The sequence below is a fragment of the Chelonia mydas genome, chromosome 3 (assembly GCF_015237465.2).
Source record: "Chelonia mydas isolate rCheMyd1 chromosome 3, rCheMyd1.pri.v2, whole genome shotgun sequence".
NCBI classification, from domain to species: Eukaryota; Metazoa; Chordata; order Testudines; family Cheloniidae; genus Chelonia; species Chelonia mydas.
In genome coordinates this window covers 106261162-106285182 of record NC_057851.1, presented here as the reverse complement: position 1 = coordinate 106285182, position 24021 = coordinate 106261162, and the positions used below count along the sequence as shown (strand labels likewise).

Below are 24021 nucleotides of genomic sequence, written 5' to 3'. Positions count from 1 at the left end.
TAAGCTGCTCCTAGTTCCACCAGTTCTTGGTTTTTTGAGCACTTATTCTTGTTCATTTCTCAATCAATAGAAAAAGTGCTCATTTTAGGGCCTGACAGGAGCTAGTGGTTTCTCCTTCTGCTTAGCAATAATTGAATTTATTTTCCCTTACCTTTACTATGCTCTTTAAACAGCATAGAAGAACTGGAGCCGATTTAATGTCCATTCCCCCAATTATACAGAACATGTTCTCTCTTCCACGGTTCAGTGGGTCTTTGCAGCAGAAAGTGATGGGTGCAAATGACACTGTCATCATTATAGCACTTTCAGAGCATTTGAACAGGCATAATGGGATACTGTCAAGTTCATAATCGGAAGAATCCAATAGTATTGTCATCACATAATTATGTCTAGCATCACTCCAATGAAAAATATTCTTTAAGCTTCTAATAACCCTGGCAGAAAACTTGCTTACAACAAAAAGTACTACAGGAACAAGAAGTTTAGATAATAAGAAGCAACTGGGTACTACAAAATGTAGCAATTAGGCAAATTCAAAGCAGCCATCCATGCAGGCATAACACGGCATGCCACTAGTTTCTCATAATTCATATATCTACTGTGCATATAGTTGGAGGGGGGGGAGATAGTTGATCATTTCCATCTTAACCCTTTGGTTTTTCTCTGATTAGCACTGAAAGTTCTTGAAATCAAAGAAAATTAAAAAATGATAAAGAATGAGGAAAATGGCTGCAGGATAAAAGACAAATTACTTTTAATCTGGAGATGAATGAATTACTAGGAGCAAAGAACACTGAATATCTGAAGAGTGAGTTCGTATATTGTGGGTATTTCTGGGAAGAACAGTATAAAGTCATCAATAAAGGGAAAGAAGAGGGATGCTAGTACTGAATATTAAATACAGTGTAGTTGAAGCCATGTCAGTCGCAAGGCCTGTGAAAGAGAAAGTGGGTGAGGTGATATCTTTTATTGGACCAATTTCTGTTGGTGTGGGAGACAAGCTTTCAAGCCACACAGAGCTTTCCTTCTTCAGCAGCCATTGCATTAACATACCAACAGGTAAATCTGAAAGAGAACTACTATGACAGGAAAAAGCAGACTTCTCTACTACAGATTAAGCTGAAAACTCACACACAGCAGAACTATTTTTTGAGCTTGTCAGAAAAGAATATTAACGCTTATTCCTAACCTTTTCTATTTTTAAAAGGGAAAGTCAGAAAAAATATAGCTATTTATCCTTATTATTTGCACTGTAAAATTATTTAAATTTAAAAACATATGGGCCAACCTAGTAAGTGATTAATTTCATGGGCCAGCCTCTTGACTCCCAAGCACAATGGAAGTACCGTAAAGGCAGAGTGCTTCGCCCCTACAGAGAAACAGCACTTCAGGTGCTCTGCAGCTTTCCTTTGGACACAGATTTTGACAGGTGTTCCACCTCTTCCCAGTATGCCAAGAGGGGTCCTGTCATACAGAGGAGAGAGCATGTGAGAGCACGTACACAAGTGACCAGTACAAGGTACTCAACATTTTTTTTTTTTAAACCAAAAATTGCTTCAATTTTGCAAAAGCGTTGTGACCTCAAATCAGGCCACAATATTTTTGCAAAATGGAAGCAACTTCATGGAAGTGTAAGGCCCAACTCTCTCATCAGTGCAGAGTAGCTGAAAAGCCAGCTTCAACTGCTTCCCCGTCCCGATGACTCCCCACTGTGTAAGAGGAAAGCTTGGATGGCACAGAGCTGGGGTAGCATCTCTAAGCCACCCCTTGCTTCCTGCAGACCCTGGTGAACAAGACATTCCTCTGGAGAAAAGAGGCAAGACAGAGGCACCCCTCTGCTGTGGTGGTGATTCTAGGCAGCCTAGGATGTAGTTCTGCTTCCTGATGCACTGGGGGTGAATGGTGTGAGGGCCTAATGTTCCTCCACCAAAGACCATCTATAATTTTAGCGGCACAGAGGCCATGCCTGGCAGTTCCCGGAGGATGGTGGAAGAGACAGCTGTCCATCCCATAAAGACACCTCACTGGTATGTTAAAAGGTGACTAAAATAAAAAACATATAATCACAAGCCTTCTCATCAATCAGCCTGTTAATCGGCTGCACTATTAGCAGCAGCGGTGGGAGACCTAGTACTGTCACAGCTCTGGTGACTTCTGGAGTCTTTACAAGCATGTGTCAATTAACCCTGATCACTAAAAGTATATCTACACTGCAGTTAAATGCCTGCAACTGGCCTGGGCCGGGTGACTTGGGCTAAGGGGCTGTTTAATTGTGGTGTAGATATTCAGACTCGGGCTGGAGCCTGGGTTTTATGGCCCTGTGAGATGGGAGAGTCTCAGAGCTTGGTCTGCAGCCTGAGCCCAAGTGTCTACGCCGCGATTAAAGAGCCACTTAGCCCGAGGCTCATGAGGCCAAGTCAGCTGGCACAGGTGAGCCGTGGGTTTCTAACTGCAGTACAGACATATCTTAAAATTCCCGTTGGTGCTGTTGATGGCACTGGTAGGATTTTTGGGTAACATCTCTGTGCCCGAGAGGGCTGGGGGGGGGGGGGGGGGAGATACCAGCAAAAGGAGGACACTCAGGACTAAGAATAGTAAACTACGCTTTATTGAAGGAAGGAAGAAAGAACTTACGCTCCAATCTGCACAGGGAGCCCCTAGGACACGTGGAGGGGCTGCAGGGGACTTTGGCCGTTCGGGACAGTTGACCAGGGAGGACTCCGCCGGTGGATGGGGAGCCCTCTGCAGCGCTATATTCTCCGCGCTTATCTTGGGGTTACATGGGGTCAACAGCTAGTTACATTCTTATATATATGATTTATGCTTATTACATAAACTAACTTGTTTACAGGCAAAAATATGCTGAGCTACGCTACAATATCTTTTGGCAGGGTCTGTCTGACAAAGTTCATTGAAACTGCCTGCATCCTCCGCTTATGTCCAGTCACATACTCAGTCCACCACTTAGCTCCTCGCCAATTTTCGCAACCTTGCCCCTACTATCTCCTAGTGTATCCATGGGACAGTGTACACATTATAAGAATCAATACTGCTCTGGAAACATTCTGGGGTCCGCCTGGTAAACAAATTGGTCTATTTGCTGTCATACTACAACACTAAAAATAACCATTATATCCTCAGGTTCAAATCTCACTTCCCCTACTCCAGCTGCCCGAAATTCGGTTTTAAAAATCTCCTCTTTGGCCATGTGCAGGATTCCAGTGCCACCTCTGGATAGGGAAAGAGGGTGTTTACATCCCTGGCCACTTCTTGTGCTTGTTTATCTGTCACACACCTGTCCACTAGTGAGTTTGAAAAGACTTCACCTAGAACACCAAAGAGCCAACATATAGTAAAAAGATTTGGGCTTTACCACTATAAACTGAACTTAAATTGGTGACCTATACGTCTGGCTAAATATCCCTCCTCCGCTCAGTCAGTCAGGCATCACATCTTTGGTAGTTATAAAGTTGTAATCTTAGTACATCTCCACACTTCCACAGAAACTTTCAGAAAAGACAAAGATGGGTGAGACCAGAAATTGTAATATAGGGAGAGATTTTCAAAAGAGCCTAAGGGTCTTAGAAGCATATGCTCCATTGACTTTCAATGGCATGTGTGTGCCTTATTCTTAAGCACTTCAGCACATCCTCACACCCTTATACAGTAAACCACCTGGGGTTGAAGGGAGTGGCTTTTCAGGCCTTCTAACAACCAGCTGGTTCAGTATCTTGGTAGGTGTATGGTTACTAGCTGCACTGGTACTTTGGCAGAAATTGGTGTTTCAGGCAGTAGTTCAATTCCCACCCATCAGACAAAATGACAAGTTTTAAAACTTTGCTTAAGTCCTTTACTGTATTTTTCCTTGCTATGGATAAAAATATTACATCAGGGAATTTATCTCACTGCATTGGGCAGCAGGAAAAGAAAAAAAGCGGTTCCCCTTCATTTATATATGAAACATGAATACATGCCAGATGCCTGCTAGAATAACTAAAGTATATGCACGTAAATTACTGATATATGATATTGTTCTGATGCAACTGTGGTATATTTTTGCATTTCTAATTTAAAGGTAGAACAGATGGTGAACATTAAATTAATTTAAAGTGATGTGTCCATCAAAATAACCTTTGCTACCAAATAATTGCTCACTAAGTGGGGATTTGATCATTTTCACCAGCTTTCTACACTAGCAATGCACATTGATATGACAGGTTTCAGAGTAACAGCCGTGTTAGTCTGTATTCGCAAAAAGAAAAGGAGTACTTGTGGCACCTTAGAGACTAACCAATTTATTTTGAGCATAAGCTTTCGTGAGCTACAGCTCACTTCATCGGATGAAGTGAGCTGTAGCTCACGAAAGCTTATGGTCAAATAAATTGGTTAGTCTCTAAGGTGCCACAAGTACTCCTTTTATTTTTATTGATATGACTGAAGACTTCTGGAAATGTTCGCAATTTCACTGTATCATCCTGATCTGTCAGCACTTTATTTTATAGTACACTTCATAAACTGACTTTTAAGGACAGGAATGCTTAGCATATCAAGAAGGTCATATGGTTGATCTGCAGTTAAGAAGCCCAGGGAAAGAAAATAACATTCCGTTTTTCTGTGTTTTTCATGGGCTGTAACTTCACTAATAATTCTTGGATCTGAGAAACTAATTGGAGTTATGTTCTTGATCTAAATGTCTGCAAGCAGTTAATTATACTCCTCTAAATTTTCTTACTATGTATCATGGACAAGTGACAACAAAGCTAAAAATATAAACATTTTCACAGTGCCCTTATCTTGTTGATTTATAAAATCTAGCAGCTGGTTTATCAGTCTACTGTATTTAGAAACTAGAAGTTCAAAAGCAAGAAACAGACTTGTTCTTTTGTGATGATGTGATCCCTGGGGAGATGAAGATGAAATCAGAAGAAAAAACAGATGGGATAAGAAAGAACTCAAAAAATTAAAACTTCCTGGATTATGGAGGTTCAGTGTTCAGAAGGGCCAGTTACTGCACGGTTGCAACATAAGGCCAACACGCTAAAAGGGAACAGCATCAGAGCTAATGTCGTAACCTAAGTTAATGTACTTGTTATCGTAGGACATATAACAAGATCTTATTACATGTAATACAGCAATGGAGTTAATATAAGGTATCTTGTAATGCATGAGCAGGTATTGTACTCCTCTTACAATGTATCACCTGACAACAAAGAATTTATGTAATTGTTTAGGGACTTTTTAAAGTATCTTTTCTTTGAGCAAACCCCACACTGATTTGTGTGGGCTCACCTACAAATTTTGCCCAACACCTTCAAACAATGTATTCCCTCCCTTCCACAAAAAGTGTAGAGGAGCAAACAGGCCTTGCTAGGTGGCTGTAAGGTTAACAGAATCAGGCTCTCATGAACTGAAAAGGGAAGTGAATTTTTCAATTGAGGACCCAGCGCAGAGAATGCACCATTTCTGTTCTCCTTGCACTTAAGCCACAGGGTATTAGACCACGAACCTTGGACAATTTCAACTATCGTAGTATCACAAAAGAATAGAGGCAGTCACTGAAGTAACTAGAACCCAATCCGCTGAAGGTTGTATATGAAAAACCTTAAATTGGATCTGGAAATAAATAGGAAACAGGAAAGAAGTTGGAGCACTGGTGTTGAGGTGGTTTCTATAAAGAATATTTCTTAAACAGGCACCCTGCATACCATCAGGCAGCAAGTTGCAGAGTGGTTTTAAAGTACAGTCCCAAATAAAGTGCCCTGTCGTAATCAAATCTTGTGCTGAAAAAGGTGTGGATCCTGTGGCGAGATCCACATGTAAATGAGTGGACACAAACCTTTCGTTGAGTGTCAGAAATAAGAAACAGTATTGACCACTGCCACTATACCGAATGCTCAGAACTAGTTCTGGAACCAACAGGCTGTGCATCTGAGTAATAATGAAAAGGAAACTTTTCCAACTAGGGAGCCGGTATTTTCTCCACCAATTTTTCCAGTCCACTAGCATAACCTCAGTCTTGTGCAGGTTCAGTCCTCATCTAAACCGCAAGCCTCACAAGTTACTCATCTTATTATTCCACATGCATTTCCTCATCACCTTTCCATATGTTCCATACACCCTTATTATATTGCAATCCGAGGTCCTATCTACACAGGAAAAGAGGAAAGTCAATTTGGATCTAAAAGGGTATGAATTTATATTGCATTAGTTAAACCTCATTAAATCCTTTTGTGGAGATATTCATACAGAATGAAATTGCCCTTAATTCAGTTTATCTTAATTTACTTCAAAAGTATCCACATGGGATTAATGTGGTTTAACTAACATGCTTTAAATTCTCACCTTTAGTTGATTCAGATTAACTGGCCTGAATGTTCCATTGCAGACAAGCCCTAAGATACTGTTGAATACTTTATACCTGCCTACACAGAAATTACATTTTACATAAGTCTGAGCATAAATTAGCTAATATCAGGCTAAATAATCTAATACAAAAACTAAATTACAGTATAATTCAATATATCTTTGTAAAGTACCTTTCATAAAAGAGTAACAGAGAACGCTTCAAAGACAATGTCTGAAAGGAAAAAAATCTGATAGGATCTATTTAAAAATACCATCAACATCTATGACACATTCTTGAAATATAGTAATTTTGTTAATTGAGTAGTTATTGTGTATTTTCAGATGTAGAGAGAGATCAGTGAGATTACCAAGTACTTTACTGTTTACTGAAGACACTGAATTGGTCTCATATTGGAATTAGTTGGTCATCATTTTCCATTACTCTGGAACTCTCATTTCACTACATGTACATATTGCCCAGACCATAAGGGTATTTATCCCAGGTATATCCTTGCACAATTGGCTATGATGCATTAGAATTGTGTGTTTTGGGGAAGAGGATTTTTTTTCTCCTTACTCTGAAACACCTGGTGTTGCCCCCAGTGCAAGAAGCCGGTTACCAGACATGTTCTCATTAAGAAAGATGAAAACCCTAACTCTTATTTTGTTATTATCTGTATAAGAGTAGTGCCTAGAGGCTTCAATCTACTTCTGGATATCACTGTGCTTGATAGACTGAAAGAAAGTCACTGCACCCTGAAAACTATGATCTAAAGGCCAGATTCTGTCACACCTACTCCTGTAGAATAGTACTTTAATCAATGGGATTATTTGCATCTTTAATAAAGTGGAGAAAGGCATAACAAAAACCTGTGTCTGGAAACTGAAGCCAGACAAATTCAAACTAGAAATAGGGCAGAAATTTAAGTGAGGCTGATTAACCACAGGAACAAATTCCCAAGGGAAGTGGTAGATTCTCCATCTCTTGATGTCTTCATATCAAGACTGGGTGCCTTTCTGGAAGATACGCTGCAGCCAAACACAAGTTATTGGTCTCCATACAGGGGTACCTGGGAGAACTGAATTGTCTATGACATACAGGAGGTCAAAGTAGACGATGCAATGGTCTCTTTCTGGGCTCAAACTCTATGAATCTACGTACAGCAAGGTATTGTTTTTGCGATATGATGTGTGGACAGGAGATATTCATAAAACACTCTCAGACCACCAGCCTGCCAATTATTATTTGGCAGTTTACTATGGTCAGCCACCCTCCTAGTCTGTCCCCACCACCTTTGGAATATTACAAGATACTATGTTTTCATAATATTGTACTGCGAGAATTTACCATGTGTATCATCATCTCAAGATCACTCTCGTGTTTTCATTCAACACTGACCGGCTTACAAAAATCAAGTCCTGACAAACACTGCTGAATAAAAAACACTTGGCACTAGTGGTATGTTATGATTTGGCACAGATTGATTTGGGTACTTTTACACATTTTGAGATGTAAGTTATAAAATTTGTTGAGCTCATGACTGGCTGAATGAGCAAAGCTAAAATCGGAATATATTATTTTCATCTTCATGATACTTCATGCAATGTTGGCCAAACAGCACATTTATTATATATGCAACATATCAAATAAGATGCAAAACTACCGAATTTTGCATAACATACTCCTGATTTTTCAAAATAGCAGGAGATAAGATCTAATATAACAACCAAGAAGTAAGTATTAGTTAACGAAAAAAATGTTCATTTGTTTTAACCAGGAGGTATTCAAACTATGCAATGCAAAGCCAAAGAAGGGAATCAGAAATGAGGAAAAGAAAAAACTCTTTGTGGTAGAAAATTACACAAAAGTAATGTCAGATTGCTATAACATTAGTTATTTTTAATTAACATTAAGTTGAAAAGTCGTCTAGGAAGGCTCTACAGGATGTATGAAATCAGGAGAATGAATATTAACACAGGCCAGAAATAATCATATAATGACTTTGCAAATTATATAGAGTACTAAATGATATGCATCTGCATGGTAATTCAGATTTCTGCAGATTACTTCTTAATAATTTAAATTACTAGTTTTTTTCTAGTACAATTACAATGCAATTTTCAGCAGTAAGATTTCATGATAACAGAAGAGATACAATTATGAATTCACTCTACAGATACATGATACACTTCTACACTGATATAACGCAGTCCTCGGGAGACAAAAAATCTCACCGCGTTATAGGTGAGACCGCATTATATGGAACTTGCTTTGGGCCCCCCCCCCCGTTCCTTGTTCCCTGACCACGCCCTCCAGAGGACGCCCCCAAACCCTAACCACCCCCTGGACCCTACCCCCTACTCAACTCCCCTGCTCCCTGTCCCGACTGCTCCGACCCCTATCCACACCCCTCGCCCCCTGACAGGCACTCACCGGCAGCTGCAGGAAGTGGAGCAACGCGGCCCCAGCCTGCTCCACTCCGCCAGCTCCCAGCCATGGCGCTCCGCTTCCCGCCACCGGTGAGTGCGGGGAGGTTGGGGAAAGGACGTCCTCTGCAGTCACTGGCGACGGGAAGCGGAGTGACGCAGCCCCAGCCCGCTCTGCTTTCCTTGTCCCGACCCCAGCCGTGTCACTGGGCGGGTTGGGGAAAGGTCCCGCACTCACCTGCGGCGGGAAGCGGAGCACCATGGCTGGGAGCTGGCGGAGTGGAGCGGTCTGGAGCCGAGCTGCTCCACTTCCGCTACTGCCGGTGAGTACAGGGGGGATCCCTTCCTCCAAGCCCCCCTCAACTGAGTGACACAGCTGGGGCTGGGGCGAGGGAAGCTGAGTGGGCTGCTCCTGGCCCCCCGCTAATCCCCCAGGCCACTCTGGGATTGCGGGTCCCCCAAAAGTGCCCCCCACAGCTCCTGCCTCCCAGACCGTGGGGGGGGGGAGAGCCCCTGACCACCTCAGAGACCCTCTGCCCCTTATCCAACCCCTCGGCCCCGGCCTGGCACCCTTAACATGCTGTTCAGAACAGCGTGTTGGAGCTTTATTGCGTTGTATGAGAACCCGCGTTATATCAGCGTAGAGGTGTACTTACCGTATGTACTATGTACTTATACAATTATTACATTTTTTTTTCTTTTGAACAATTATGAATAGACTTACTACTTTTTCTCTGGTTCCTGAAAATAGCTAAATATGAGTCAACTCTTGCAGTCATTAAAGAGTTAAACATTCAAATAGCTTAATTACCACCTACAGATGAAAGACAACTGATCTAGAACAGATGTGTTTCATTTTTCATCAGGCAATTCCAGAATCTAGTTTGGTTAATATTTTACAAAGAGTAATATATGCAGATTTTAATGGCTTATGTTCCAATATTCTTCACAATCATATTTCAGGTGCATAGCTTTGTTATTGAAGCAAGAATATACAAAATTGCACTGATGTTATCCATATTTTGAGTTTATAATGAAAGGCAAAAAATTCCAGATGTGCCTCCTCAAAATGTTTTTGATATAAAATATAGCCTTCTGTGATTTATTTGTACATTTCCTCCTTCCATCATTGAACACTGGATATTTACAAAGCAATGAGGGTTACACTTGATCAATTTGTAGGATGTGAAATGACCAATTGCTTTAGAAATTCTAGAAGGCTACATAAATAATGAGCTATAAAATGTATACTGAGGACCTAAAAAGTGGTTTGATGTTGCAACATTCATTTTACATGTTCCAAATATGAAGAAAACAGTAACTGACCCGTTTTTGAGTGCAGGTTTTTTCTTGGTTCTTCAGGGCCCTCGATTGGTTGGTCGGCAAGGAAAACTCGTGCCTGGTCTATGGCATTCAGAATGGTTTGCTCTTTATCCTTCAGTTCACGCCTCAGTGCCTTATGGAAGGGAAAATGAGAGTTGCATTTGTAACTTAATGTTTTGTACAACAGGCAATGTAGCAACTGCTCCATTTTCATCCCTCTGACCTGTGTAGTGAGTGACTAATAGTCAACATTTAATTCATGTTGCAAGACAAAAATTAAATTTTGCAAAAGAGAGATGGGAAGAAAATGAATTTAGACTGCAGAGGTGATTTTTGCAGAAGTTAAATATGTGAATACAAGAAAAATGATGATGATGATGATGATGATGATGATGAGTTTAAAATATTCACCAAAAGGAAATTATTATACTTGAAGTTACACAAAAACACACTTCGAAGCCTTCATTTCTATCTGAAGGATTCATAGGATATAATAGACTGCTCTGACTTTTTGTTGTTAGCCAGAGCGAAAAAAAAAATACATTCAATGGAACACAAGAAGATAATTTCACAACTGGTAATGAGAACTGCAGAAGTATTTTAAATACTTCACAATGTGTTAAGTTAAAAAATATGAAAATTAAGAGGCAGGAACAAATTAAACTACATAGAATCAAAACTCAACCAAAGAGAACATATTATGAAAAGACAGTCTCTAATTAGTGTAAAATATTTGCAGCCTGTTACGCCAAGGCAATTGCAATTTTTCTTTGAGAGGTTTTTCGTGCAAATGTAAATGAATCTCAATAAACTTTATTCTATAGTGCTTTTGTTCTTTCATTTGTAAAGGGGTGTGTGTCTGAATTTAACCTTCCTCCTTTGAAGTCTTATGTTTATGGGCAGTGTGTTCCAATATTCTCTTCTAAAAAACATTTAGCTCCATACAATCTTTTAAAATGATCCTTCTCAGATATAAATAATTTTTCATGAAACATTTGCATGTTACTACTACTGTAAATTCACAATAGCATACCTTTAATGCTATGTATTATGGTTTTCTGCTTTTAAACTATAATTTTTTACATCTCTAATTAAAAATCAATGTTAATTTTACTGAAAAAGGCCAGTCACTCTCCACTGCCCACAAGAAACAGCATAGTACTCCAGGGACTGTATAACAGAACACACATCTTTTTCCCTATAAAAAAGAGTTCCTAGTGGAAGGATAAGAGCAGAAAGCAGGAAAATGTCTTACTATCTTTTTTCCAGATATTTACGTATGGGGTGATACACACTAAGGCCTCAATTATGCAACTGGATCTACATGTGGGAAGACCCAATGGGACTCCATACGGACACAACGGTCTGCTGTATGGATCTGATTGTAGAATCAGGGCTTAAAAGGCTCGATTTTAACCTCCATTCTGTTTTGCAGCTAAATTCTAATCCTTATCCTCCTCCTTATTCTCTCCCCAAATTTTCTTCACAGCAATGAACACGTGAAAATAACAGTTTTTCCTTTGAGAACACACATGGCCATTCCTCAGAACCAACATAGGGTACAGCACATCATTCTGAAATTCTCCTGCACATTTGACATTAGGAGGTGTCGAAAGCACAGCATTCTTAACACCAAGGGCTTGAACCCAATAGGTCTACTCATATGATTGAAGACAAGAATGCATATATTTGTGCATCAGATCCCTAATTTTAAATAAGCCTACTGACCAGCTTGTCCTGATTTAAAACTCTACCCCTCCGTTTAGAGGGCATTTTCATTAGAGATAGTACAGTATGCTGGATACGTTATTTTAAAAGTCTGAAAGACAATTCAAGCCAGATAATCTTTCACTGATTTTCTGCCCAGTTTACTTTCTAATTCCTTACTTGCACACAAAGACTACATGTACATTTTAGCAGTAGTGAGGCAGAGGGGAATGGTACTGTACTCATTTCACAGCCCTTCCATTGTTATTAGATATTTGTAGTACATCAAAACAGTTCCACTAGGCAATTAACTTCAGCATGAAACAGAAACACACACACACACAATAAATTAAAAGAGTCTTTTATAGTACAAAAAGAAAAGGAGTACTTGTGGCACCTTAGAGACTAACAAATTTAGTTAGTCTCTAAGGTGCCACAAGTACTCCTTTGCTTTTTGCAGATACAGACTAACACGGCTGCTACTCTGAAACCTTTTATAAATACAGTATTTCTTTTATCACCACCTAGTCAATTAGACTCTACATAACTAAAATAAAAAAATCAATATGGGTAAATAAGATCACATGACAACTAGTACAAAGTCAGATAATTTCTCAATATTTTTTAAACTAACTGGCCCGTAACATTTCAATATAGAGCACAAAGCTAAAATATAAAACTTGTATGTCACCAACTGCTGTCTGGAATTCCTTTCCTCCAGTTCTATCCCATTCCCACTCCCACCCCCTGCCCTGGATTCTGTTTTCCACACTCCACTGAAATTGTTCTTGTCAGTCACTAATGACCTCTTCACGGTCAACTTACAGAGCCTGTAATCCATCTTCTTCTTCCTTGACACTGTCAACCATGCTCTTCTTCTGTCCTCCCGTAGCCTTTGTTAATCAGCCTTTCCGGTTTCTCCTCCTCCTCCTGCCTAATTGTATCTTCAGCAATACAGTTAGTGGTCATCCTTTTCTTCTTTCCAACTTTTGGTGCGGGTCACACAGGGCTCTGTCCTTTCTTTTCTCCCTATATATCACACATCACTAGACAATCTTATTTACTTGCACAACTTTACCGGTCATCTTTTTGTGGATGACTCTCAAATCTCTCTCTCCATTCCAGACCTGCTTTCCTCCATGCAAACCCACATCTCTACCCATCTTTCTGAAATCTCTTTGTGGATTGATGTCCAGCCATCAACTTAAACTCAACATGGCCAAACATGACCTCTTGGTTGCTCCTCTTTCCCTTGCTTCATCACCATAGATAATATCATCTTCTTCTCAGTCACTCAGGGTTATAATCTGGATCCCAACATTGAGTCAGCCCTAGCTCTAGAGACATACATCCAGACAGAAATCTCATAGCTGCTTCTTACATGACCTGTCTAGGATTCAGTCCTCCTTCTGGCCATTCCATCAAAACTCTCATGTATTGATGCCTAAAACCTTACTCTTCCCAAGTCCATTCAAAATTCTGCTGCTATAATCATCTTCTTGGCTTGTTGCTCGGACCATGTCAACCTGCTCTTTGAATCTCTCTGCTCACCCCGCCCCCCCCAGCTCTGCATCAAAGCTTTGTATATTTACCCTTATGGACATTCACAGCTTTGCCCAGCTCCAGTTAACTGATTGTGTAACTTAACCTCTTGTTTACCACTGACAATGTTCCATTAGCTTTCCCAGACTTCACTCCCACCATGCTGCTTCTGCCTCAAACACCTCTGGCACACACTCACACCAACCCTTATGCATCAAAAATACTCTCCATAAAGTTCCATACTGACTCTCCTTATCCTTCTTCAGATGCATCCTTTAGTCTCATTATAATGCATGCAAAACCCAGCCTCCTGACTTAGGCAGGTGATGAACTGCAACTATTTAAGCCCTACATATCAAATCAGTCCACTTCAATATTTAAATTAAACACAGAACAGATTACAATAAACCTCTTAGGAATCATCTACACATTACCAAGTAAGAGACCAGTCCTGAAAGCACTCTGTATGCAGGAACTGATTCTAGATAAGGAAGTAAGGCAGGAGGTCAGTATCACTGGCATACGCATATGTTTCCTTGGGTGAGCCTTGGATGCAAGTCTCTACTTCTGAAAGTTTGTTGTTTGTTTATCATTAAAATAGAACTTTAGCTTTAAAATTTCCAGGATAATATTTTTGTGCAAAAAATACATTTATTTTAAAATGTTTGTGGGTTTGGTTTGGTTTTTTACCCTCTGAAGTGAGAGATTCCTTCAGTGTTAACTCCAAATTAATGAAGATTTTCACGTAACGGTTTCCATAGGATTTTTCAACCCCTGAATTTTTCAGACGTGTTCAGAGAAAGGAGTCCATGTGGAATCTGTGCAGAAATTCCAGCTAAGCTTTGAAACTCTATAGGGATGGATTTCCCCATCTTCCTAGATTGCCTCTAGTTTACAATCTCAAACACTAACGAGACTCTTCCCTCATCTCTCTCATTTAAATTCTCTCCATGACTCCTCCTTTGGTTCTCTGCCTACCATGCCCTCCATTATAGTTGTCTGACTTGAGACTCCATTTAATGGAGAACTTTATCGAGAGGATGAGGAACATATGGGCATTAAGTATGCATAGGGGCATGTATACTTGATTACTTCCACATCATCAGTGGAATTCCTCATCATTAATTCCTCCCTTCTATGAGATCCTTCAGCATGAAAGGGATTTTACAGATGAAAAATTAATATTCAAATAGCAATGATTTGAGTAAAAATTAGTGTCTTATTTGTGCAACATGCCCTGTAGTTTACATATATCTAAAGCTACTTCAAAAATATGCTCCAACCCAGTCTCCTTATTTCTTTAGCAGTACTTAATTTCCTACAAGCCGTCAAGAACACTATCCCCGATAATGTCACGGCTAACCTGGTGGCTGAACTTTGTGACTTTGTCCTTACCCATAACTATTTTACATTTGGGGACAATGTATACCTTCAGATCAGCGGCACTGCTATGGGTACCCGCATGGCCCCACAGTATGCCAACATTTTTATGGCTGATTTAGAACAACGCTTCCTCAGCTCTCGTCCCCTAACGCCCCTACTCTACTTGCGCTATATTGATGACATCTTCATCATCTGGACCTATGGAAAAGAAGCCCTTGAGGAATTCCACCATGATTTCAACAATTTCCATCCCACCATCAACCTCAGCCTGGTCCAGTCCACACAAGAGATCCACTTCCTGGACACTACAGTGCTAATAAACAATGGTCACATAGACACCACCCTATACCGGAAACCTACTGGCCGCTATTCCTACCTACATGCCTCCAGCTTTCACCCTGACCACACCACACGATCCATCGTCTACAGCCAAGCTCTGCGATACAACCGCATTTGCTCCAACCCCTCAGACAGAGACAAACACCTACAAGATCTCTATCAAGCATTCTTACAACTACAATACCCACCTGCGGAAGTGAAGAAACAGATTGATAGAGCCAGAAGAGTTCCCAGAAGTCACCTACTACAGGACAGGCCTAACAAAGAAAATAACAGAACGCCACTAGCCGTCACCTTCAGCCCCCAACTAAAACCCCTCCAACGCATTATTAAGGATCTACAACCTATCCTGAAGGATGACCCAACACTCTCACAAATCTTGGGAGACAGGCCAGTCCTTGCCTACAGACAGCCCCCCAACCTGAAGCGAATACTCACCAACAACCACATACCACACAACAGAACCACTAACCCAGGAACCTATCCTTGCAACAAAGCCCATTGCCAACTGTGCCCACATATCTATTCAGGGGACACCATCACAGGGCCTAATAACATCAGCCACACTATCAGAGGCTCGTTCACCTGCACATCCACCAATGTGATATATGCCATCATGTGCCAGCAATGCCCCTCTGCCATGTACATTGGTCAAACTGGACAGTCTATACGTAAAAGAATAAATGGACACAAATCAGATGTCAAGAATTATAACATTCATAAGCCAGTCGGAAAACACTTCAATCTCTCTGGTCACGCAATCAGAGACATGAAGGTCGCTATCTTACAACAAAAAAACTTCAAATCCAGACTCCAGCGAGAAACTGCTGAATTGGAATTCATTTGCAAATTGGATACTATTAATTTAGGCTTAAATAGAGACTGGGAGTGGCTAAGTCATTATGCAAGGTAGCCTATTTCCCCTTGTTTTTTCCTACCCGCCCCCCGGCCTTCTGGTTAAACTTGGATTCATGCTGGAAGTGGCCCACCTTGATTGTCATGCACATTGTGGGGAGAGTGGTCAGTTTGGATGAGCTATTGCCAGCAGGAGAGTGAGTTTGTGTGTGGGGGGGGGGGGGACGGGGGTGAGAAAACCTGGATTTGTGCTGGAAATGGCCCACCTTGATTTTCATGCATGTTGTAAGGAGAGTGGTCACTTTGGATAGGCTATTACCAGCAGGAGAGTGAGTTTGTGTGTGTATGGGGGTGGGGGGGTGAGAAAACCTGTATTTGTGCTGGAAATGGCCCACCTTGATTTTCATGCACGTTGTAAGGAGAGTGGTCACTTTGGATAGGCTATTACCAGCAGGAGAGTGAGTTTGTGTGTGTGGTTTTTGGAGGGGGGGGGGGGGGGGTGAGAGAACCTGGATTTCTGCAGGAAATGGCCCACCTTGATTATCATACACATTGTGAAGAGAGTGGTCACTTTGGATGGGCTATTACCAGCAAGAGAGTGAGTTTGTCTGTGGGGGGGGCGGAGGGTGAGAAAACCTGCATTTGTGCTGGAAATGGCCCATCTTCATGATCACTTTAGATAAGCTATTACCAGCAGGAGAGTGGGGTGGGAGGAGGTATAGTTTCATGGTGTCTGTGTATATAATAATGATATTCTGCAATTTCCACAGTATGCATCCGATGAAGTGAGCTGTAGGTCACGAAAGCTCATGCTCAAATAAATTGGTTAGTCTCTAAGGTGCCACAAGTCCTCCTTTTCTTTTTGCGAATACAGACTAACACGGCTGTTACTCTGAAACCAGCAATAATAACCGAATCTATCAGCAATATCCTACATTTCCTTCCAGACAAACTTTTCTGCAGTGTACAGATAATGAAAAACAAAAATCCACTTGTAAGTCTACTCCTTTGCTTAAATTTCATTAATCTGGAGTGGATTGAGGACAGGATTTGATTGGAAATTCAGATCTATAAGAGCACTATGGAGAATAAAAATAAGACATAAAAAAACCTATTGAGAATCATAAAGAAGGCTGTAATAGTAAATTTTACTACTATATTAAAGATTTTGGTATAATACCTGTGAAATGCATGAATACATTTCTAAGTTTTAGTTAGTTTTGCAATAGCTTCATGGACTAAATTAGTTAAGACATGCACAGTGCTGGCCCATAACTGGCAGTTTTGAATGCAGTCTGGGTTGCGGTTTACTGTAGCTGACTAGGTGATGCTGCAGAGATATTGGGAAATTTTGGCTCACCCTGTGCACATCTATGGTCACTATACAGCAATTACATTGTCAGGCTAAAGTTACATTCCTTAAGCAGTGGTCACATTTATTTATATTGCTGCAACTTTATGGCAGTTGTCTTTGCCCTGTTCTGGGATCAGACTGGTATAACTGAGACAAGCTGCTAACTTCACTGGATGGGAGGACTTTCAGCATGGAACTGTCCCTAGCAGTACAAGACCAGCAAAGAAAATGTGGGACCATTCGCCTAATGAATCTCAGTATGGGAGGTTAGGTACTCCCCCCACACCTCCTCTGCAGCATGGGGTGAAGATTGCTTGCTAGGATCATCTGGGCACATCTCACCTAAACTACTGCCTGCCATTGCAGGGGCCTTGAGCATTGACGGTACCTCAGTCTCTCCTCTTCTCTGCCTGTGGCACACCACAATTTATTGTCCTGAGGACTGAAACACTTTGGTTTAACTGGTTGGGCTCAACACACGGAATTTGGGTGGAATTTAATGACCTGCAATATGCAGGACATCAGACTAAACGTCTGATCCGACCTCATTTTCTCTGGCATTAACTATGTTAGACATCCAACATAGTGAATACCAGTGATAATGAGGTAGGATCAGAGGCTATAATAGGGAAAGAACAAGTTGAAAATTACTTAGACAAGTTAGATGTCTTCAGGTCACCAGGGCCTGATGAAATACCTCCTAGAATACTCAAGGAACTGACTGAGAAGATATCTGAGCCATTGGCGATTATCTTCGAAAAGTCATGGAAGATGGGAAAGAACTCAAACGACAAGAGTATCTATAAAAAGGGAAATAAGAACAATCTGGGGAATTACAAACCAGTCAGCTTAACTTCAGTATTTGGAAAGATAATGGAGCAAATAATTAAGCAATCAATTTGCAAACACCTAGATAATAAGGTAATAAGTAACAGTCAGCATGGATTTGTCAAGAACAAATTGTGTCAAACCAACCTGATAGCTTTTGCTTGACAGGGTAACAAGCCTTGTGGATGGGGGAGTTGCGGGGGGGGGGGGGGGGGGGGGGGGGCTTGGGAGGGGGGAGAAGTGGTAGATGTGGTATATCTTGACTTTAGTAAGGCTTTTGATACTGTCTCACATGACCTTCTCATAAACAAACTAGGGAAATGCAACCTAGATGGACCTACTATAAGGTGAGTGCATAACTGGTTGGAAAACCATACCCAGAGAGAAAAGGAGTACTTGTTGCACCTTAGAGACTAATAAATTTATTTGAGCATAAGCTTTCGTGCGCTCAGCTCACTTCATCGGATGCATTCAGTGGAAAAAAATAAATGTTAGTCTCCAAGGTGCCACAAGTACTCCTTTTCTTTTTGCGGATACAGACTAACACAGCTACTACTCTGATTCTCAGAGAGTTGTTATCAGTGATTCACAGTCAAGCTGGAAGGGGATTGTCATAAATATAAAGGGAAGGGTAAACCCCTTTAAAATCCCTCCTGGCCAGAGGAAATCTCCTCTCACCTGTAAAGGGTTAAGAAGCTAAAGGTAACCTCGCTTGCACCTGACCAAAATGACCAATGAGGAGACAAGATACTTTCAAAAGCTGGGAGGAGGGAGAGAAACAAAGGGTATGTGGGTCTGTCTATATTTTGTCTTTGCCGGGGATAGACCAGGAATGAAGCCTTAGAACTTTTAGTAAGTAATCTAGCTAGGTACGTGTTAGATTATGATTTCTTTAAATGGCTGAGAAAAGAATTGTGCTGAATAGAATAACTATTTCTGTCTGTGTATCTTTTTTGTAACTTAAGGTTTTTGCCTAGAGGGGTTCTCTATGTTTTGAATCTAATTACCCTGTAAGGTATCTACCATCCTGATTTTACAAGGGGGATGTTCTTTTTTATTTCTATTTACTTCTATTTCTATTAAAATTCTTTTTGTAAGAAAACTGAATGCTTTTTTCATTGTTCTCAGATCCAAGGGTTTGGGTCTGTGGTCACCTATGCAAATTGGTGAGGCTTTTTATCCAACATTTCCCTGGAAAGGGGGGGTGCAAGTGTTGGGAGGATTGTTCATTGTTCTTAAGATCCAAGGGTCTGGGTCTGTAGTCACCTAGGCAAATTGGTGAGGCTTTTTACCAAACCTTGTCCAGGAAGTGGGGTGCAAGGTTTTGGGAAGTATTTTGGGGGGAAGACGTGTCCAAACAGCTCTTCCCCAGTAACCAGTATTTGTTTGGTGGTGGTAGCGGCCAATCCAAGGACAAAGGGTGGGATATTTTGTACCTTGGGGAAGTTTTGACCTAAGCTGGTAAAGATAAGCTTAGGAGGTTTTTTTCATGCTGGTCCCCACATCTGTACCCTAGAGTTCAGAGTGGGGGAGGAACCTTGACAGGGATATTGAGTGGGATCCTGCAGGGATCAGTTCTTGGTCTGGTTCTGTTCATTATCTTCATCAGTGATTTATGTAATGGCACAGAGAGCACACTTATAAAGTTTGCAGATGATACCAAGCTGGGAGGGGTTGCAAGTGCTTTGAAGGATAGGATTAAAATTCAAAATGAGCTGGACAAGCTGGAGAAATGGGCTGAAGTAAATAGGATGAAATTCAATAAGGACAAATGCAAAGCACTCCACTTAGGAAGGAACAATCAGATACGCATATACAAAATGGGAAATGACTACCAAGAAAGGAGTACCGCAGAAAGGGATCTGGGGGTCACAATGGATCACAAGCTAAATATGAGTCAATAGTGTAACACTGTTGCAAAAGAAGCAAATATCATTCTGGGATGTATTAGCAGTAAGCAATACTCCGTGCTGATCAGGCCTCAACTGGAGTATTGTGTCCAGTTCTGGGTACCACATTTCAGGAAAGATGTGGACAAACTGGAGAAAGTCCAAAGAAGAACAACAAAAATGATTAATGATTAAAGGTCTAGAAAACATGACTTATGAGGGAAGACTGAAAAAAATGGGTTTGTTTAGTCTGGAGAAGAGAAGACAGAGAGGGGACATGATAACATTTTTCAAGTATGTAAAAGGTTGTTACAAGGAGGAGGGAGAAAAATTGTACTCCTTTACCTCTGAAGATATGACAAGAAGCAATGGGCTTAAATTGCAGCAAGGGTGGTTTAAGCTGAACATTAGAAAAAACTTCCTAACTGTCAGAGTGGTTAAGCACTGGCATAAATTGCCTAGGAAGGTTGCGGAATCTCCATCATTGGAGATTTTTAAGAGCAGGTTAGACAAACACCTGTCATGGATGGTCCACAAAATACTTAGTCTATGGGGTATGATAAACCAAGTTTCATATTTTAAAGGCTTTTGTAGTAAAAGTCATCAGGTTAAAGATTCCACTGAAACTTACAAGGGAAAGGGGAAACAAGAGCACAAAATCTGACTGTCACAGTCTAGTAAAAAAAACCGTGCTCTTTAATCCTGAGTTTAAACAGCGTTGATCAATAACACAACCGTCCTCCACTTAGTCTTTAAAGACCTACCACAATGCAACATTGCTGTCTACTGTTACATTTTATGCAAACTCTCAGAAAGCAACAATAGAGCAATGGCAGCATTCATTTCACAAGGATGAGGGACATCCTTCTGACGGCTTGAAAATGACATGGTAATCCCTAACCTCCTATACACAAGCCTTCTGTCATCTAACGTTGGTTCTCTGAGGTCATGGAATAAACCAAAACTAGTAAAATGAGTAAAATCATTATCCTATGATATGCTGTCTATTTTGATTCCTTCTTCCTTCAATAACTCTGAAGGGTATGGTTGACCAATTCTAATTTGGGATTTCATGTCTATTCCATTACACCAAGGCAATCTAAGACTATATGTGTCATCTCTTCAAGGGAGATTGTGATGGGGCTTCTGCTCCACACAGCCCCATAAGCGGTTAATAGAGCCCCAGGGAGGATGTGCAGGAGGCAGCCAGTTGGAGAGGGGCTGCAAGGAGCAGCCAATCAAGGCCGGGGGGGCCGATATAAGAAGGGCTGCAAAGCAGATGGCATGCTGAGGCCCTGAGACAAGGGCGGAGAAGGTGCTAGGGCTGTGGGGAAGTGGCCCAGGGAAGTAGACTGAGGGGTTGGAGGGGACGCAGCACATGGCTGCCATCTACAAGGTCCTTGGGCCAGGAGAGGGCTGGGTGGGCGGGGCCAGGTCCTCCACTGAGGAAGTGGCTGGACTAAGGGACTGTGACTTTCCCCTGGAAGGGGGGGAGCACAAAATGCAGCACAGCCAAAGGGCTCTGTCATGAAGAGGATGCCAGGGTCCTGGGAGTGAGGTGGGTCCCTGGATCAGAAGAGGGTTCACTGGCTAGCAGAGCTTATCCCTGAGACATCCAGCAGGGGGCACCACAGTGGTGAGTCACACCCAGTCACAGAGATATTTATGAGTATATGTGACTTCTCATATTAAATAACGCTATTTGAAAGCTAACATTTTCTAAATCCTTCGTCAACCAAAGGAATGTATTGAACTGAGGACTTCCAAGATTTCTGATGGGAATGCTTTATACCAGAAGTGTTTCCTCTCTCGAGGAATTACATTGCCGTGAAAACTTTCACTATTCATGATTTTTATGTTATATGGTATACCACATAGCACAAACTTCTTTCAGAGTTAACTTAAAATTTCTAGCATAATGAGTGGGCTTCCAAAATTAGATGCTACTGATTTATAGTCCTTCATTCTTTTTTTGTTGCACAGGCTTGCATAGAATAACTCAAAGAGCAGGTCTACTTAGAGGCTCTAAAGACAAAGCTAATTTCAATGACAACACATGAGATATTTCTTAAAAACAGAACACATTTAAATCAGGTTTCATTATGCACCCCTTTCAGTGAAATACAGACACACATTACTGGAACTCAAATCTGTTTGCCTCATTGTAGCTTTATGTAACAATCAGCTCTGCTTGTGTTTAATTACCTAGTCATTCTTCACCAGGTGTTGGAGAAACTACACTTTCTTTTATGTTTTGAATGGAAATAAAAAATAATTGAGCACCGAGAAGTGTTGGAGATAAGCTGTTTCTATAGATCACAGAGAAATCAAGTTTGTCACTGGCAGCTGTTGCAGAACATTAAATATGTCTGCATCATGAAAGCATGAACTTGATCAAATAAAAAGAATAGAAAAGGTAAATGTAATAATGTGTAGTGACTGTTCCTCCATGTCAGTCAATGCATCTTCTTGCTGTTTCATATGAAGTCCATAGAAGAAACATTCTAGTCTGTGTGTGTGAAAAACCAGATATAATTACCCCCAGGTGATAAAACTATGCTCGCAAGCCAAAAATAGTATTTTTGTCATAAGAGGCAGGTTTTATATTACATTCTCTCTCCTTAAACTTCAGCATTCACAAACAAAACAATAAACAACTCTGACATATTCTAAATGATGCATTTTATTCTGTGTTTGACTACTGCATTCAGTTGTTACTTCAGACTTCATCTATACAGGACCACTGATATTTATTCTCATTTATACACCCCGAAAGCATGCATGGTGCTTCACAAAAATATGTAAGACAGTATCCCTACTAACAACCTAAACTAAAGCCTTGTCTACACTACTGTGGTAAGTCAACCTAAGTTATGCTATGTAAATAATGTAACTGGAGTCAACCGACGTAGCTTAGGTCAACTTACCGCAGTGTCTATACTGTGTTGCGTTGATGGGAGATTCTTTTCCATCAACTTACCTTACTCTTCTCATTCTGATGGAGTACTGGAGTTGACTGGAGAGCACTCTGCCATCAATTTAGTGGGTCTTCCCTAGACCCGTTAAATCGACACCTGCTGCATCGACTGCAGCAATGGCAGTCTACCAGTAGTGTACACATGGCCTCAGATAAGACATAAGAGATGGTGATAAACCACTGGAGTGGGGAATTTGGTAAAGGGGGGCAAAAGTAACACACTTATCCAAAATACACACACACACACATAAATGCAAAAGGTAAGATTCAGAAAAACTGCAATCTATTCTCTTTTAGTTTACCAAATGCTGCCTGGGAAAACTATTGCTATATACAAAATTAGAGTGATAACCCTTAGCTCACATAACATGAGAGGCGGGGGACTGGAGTTTCTCCTGAGCCAAAATAAGTGCTATGCAGTACAACAGCCCTGCAGAACTTTCTGTGACTTATAGGGAAGGTCAGTCAGAATTTAAGATCATAATTCTGAGTAAGGGAGAGAATTAGATTATGTATGCTGATGATCTCTTACCAGAAGGCCATAAATGTTAGCTTAACTAGGCCTTTCCCCTTAATTTATTGAAAATGATATTCACACAAAGTACAAAAGGTATGGAATTAACAAAAAGCATGCTAAATGTCATCATTCTGTTCGATTACTTTGCATGCCTTTCTTGTTCCCCATCCATCCTGAAAATACTACCAAGTATGGTACTTCTCAACATGACAAATCCTATTCAGTTTAACGTGACTACTAATAATATTAAGCACAATATACGAAAGTAAGTGTGTATAGAAGAAGGCCATTAGAACAAAAGCTCGTTGAAGCAGAGGCATTGTCTTCAGATTTGTTTTTGAAGCACCTAGAAAAGTGATGACACTACAGACATAAAAAAAGAAAAGGCAATAATATTCTATTTTTGACTCTGTGAATTTGTTTCCTGTAAGTGCCATTACTTTCTCTGGTACACACGTGAGATTTAGTATATGAAATCTGAAACTAGGGGTATTCTTCCTGGAAAACAATCAGACCCTTAATGACATTTTTTGTC

The 24021-nt window shown here is 40.8% G+C and overlaps 1 protein-coding gene across 5 annotated transcripts in view; it reads right to left on the bottom strand.

The window, feature by feature from the left end:
• Positions 1-24021, bottom strand: part of UTRN (utrophin) — a 594587-nt gene that overhangs the window by 145888 nt on the left and 424678 nt on the right. For all 5 annotated transcript variants that reach the window (XM_037894924.2, XM_043543078.1, XM_007056268.4 and 2 more), the window contains one exon: positions 10099-10228. In XM_037894924.2, the coding sequence (XP_037750852.1) occupies positions 10099-10228 (130 nt within the window). The remainder of the gene's footprint in view (positions 1-10098; positions 10229-24021) is intronic.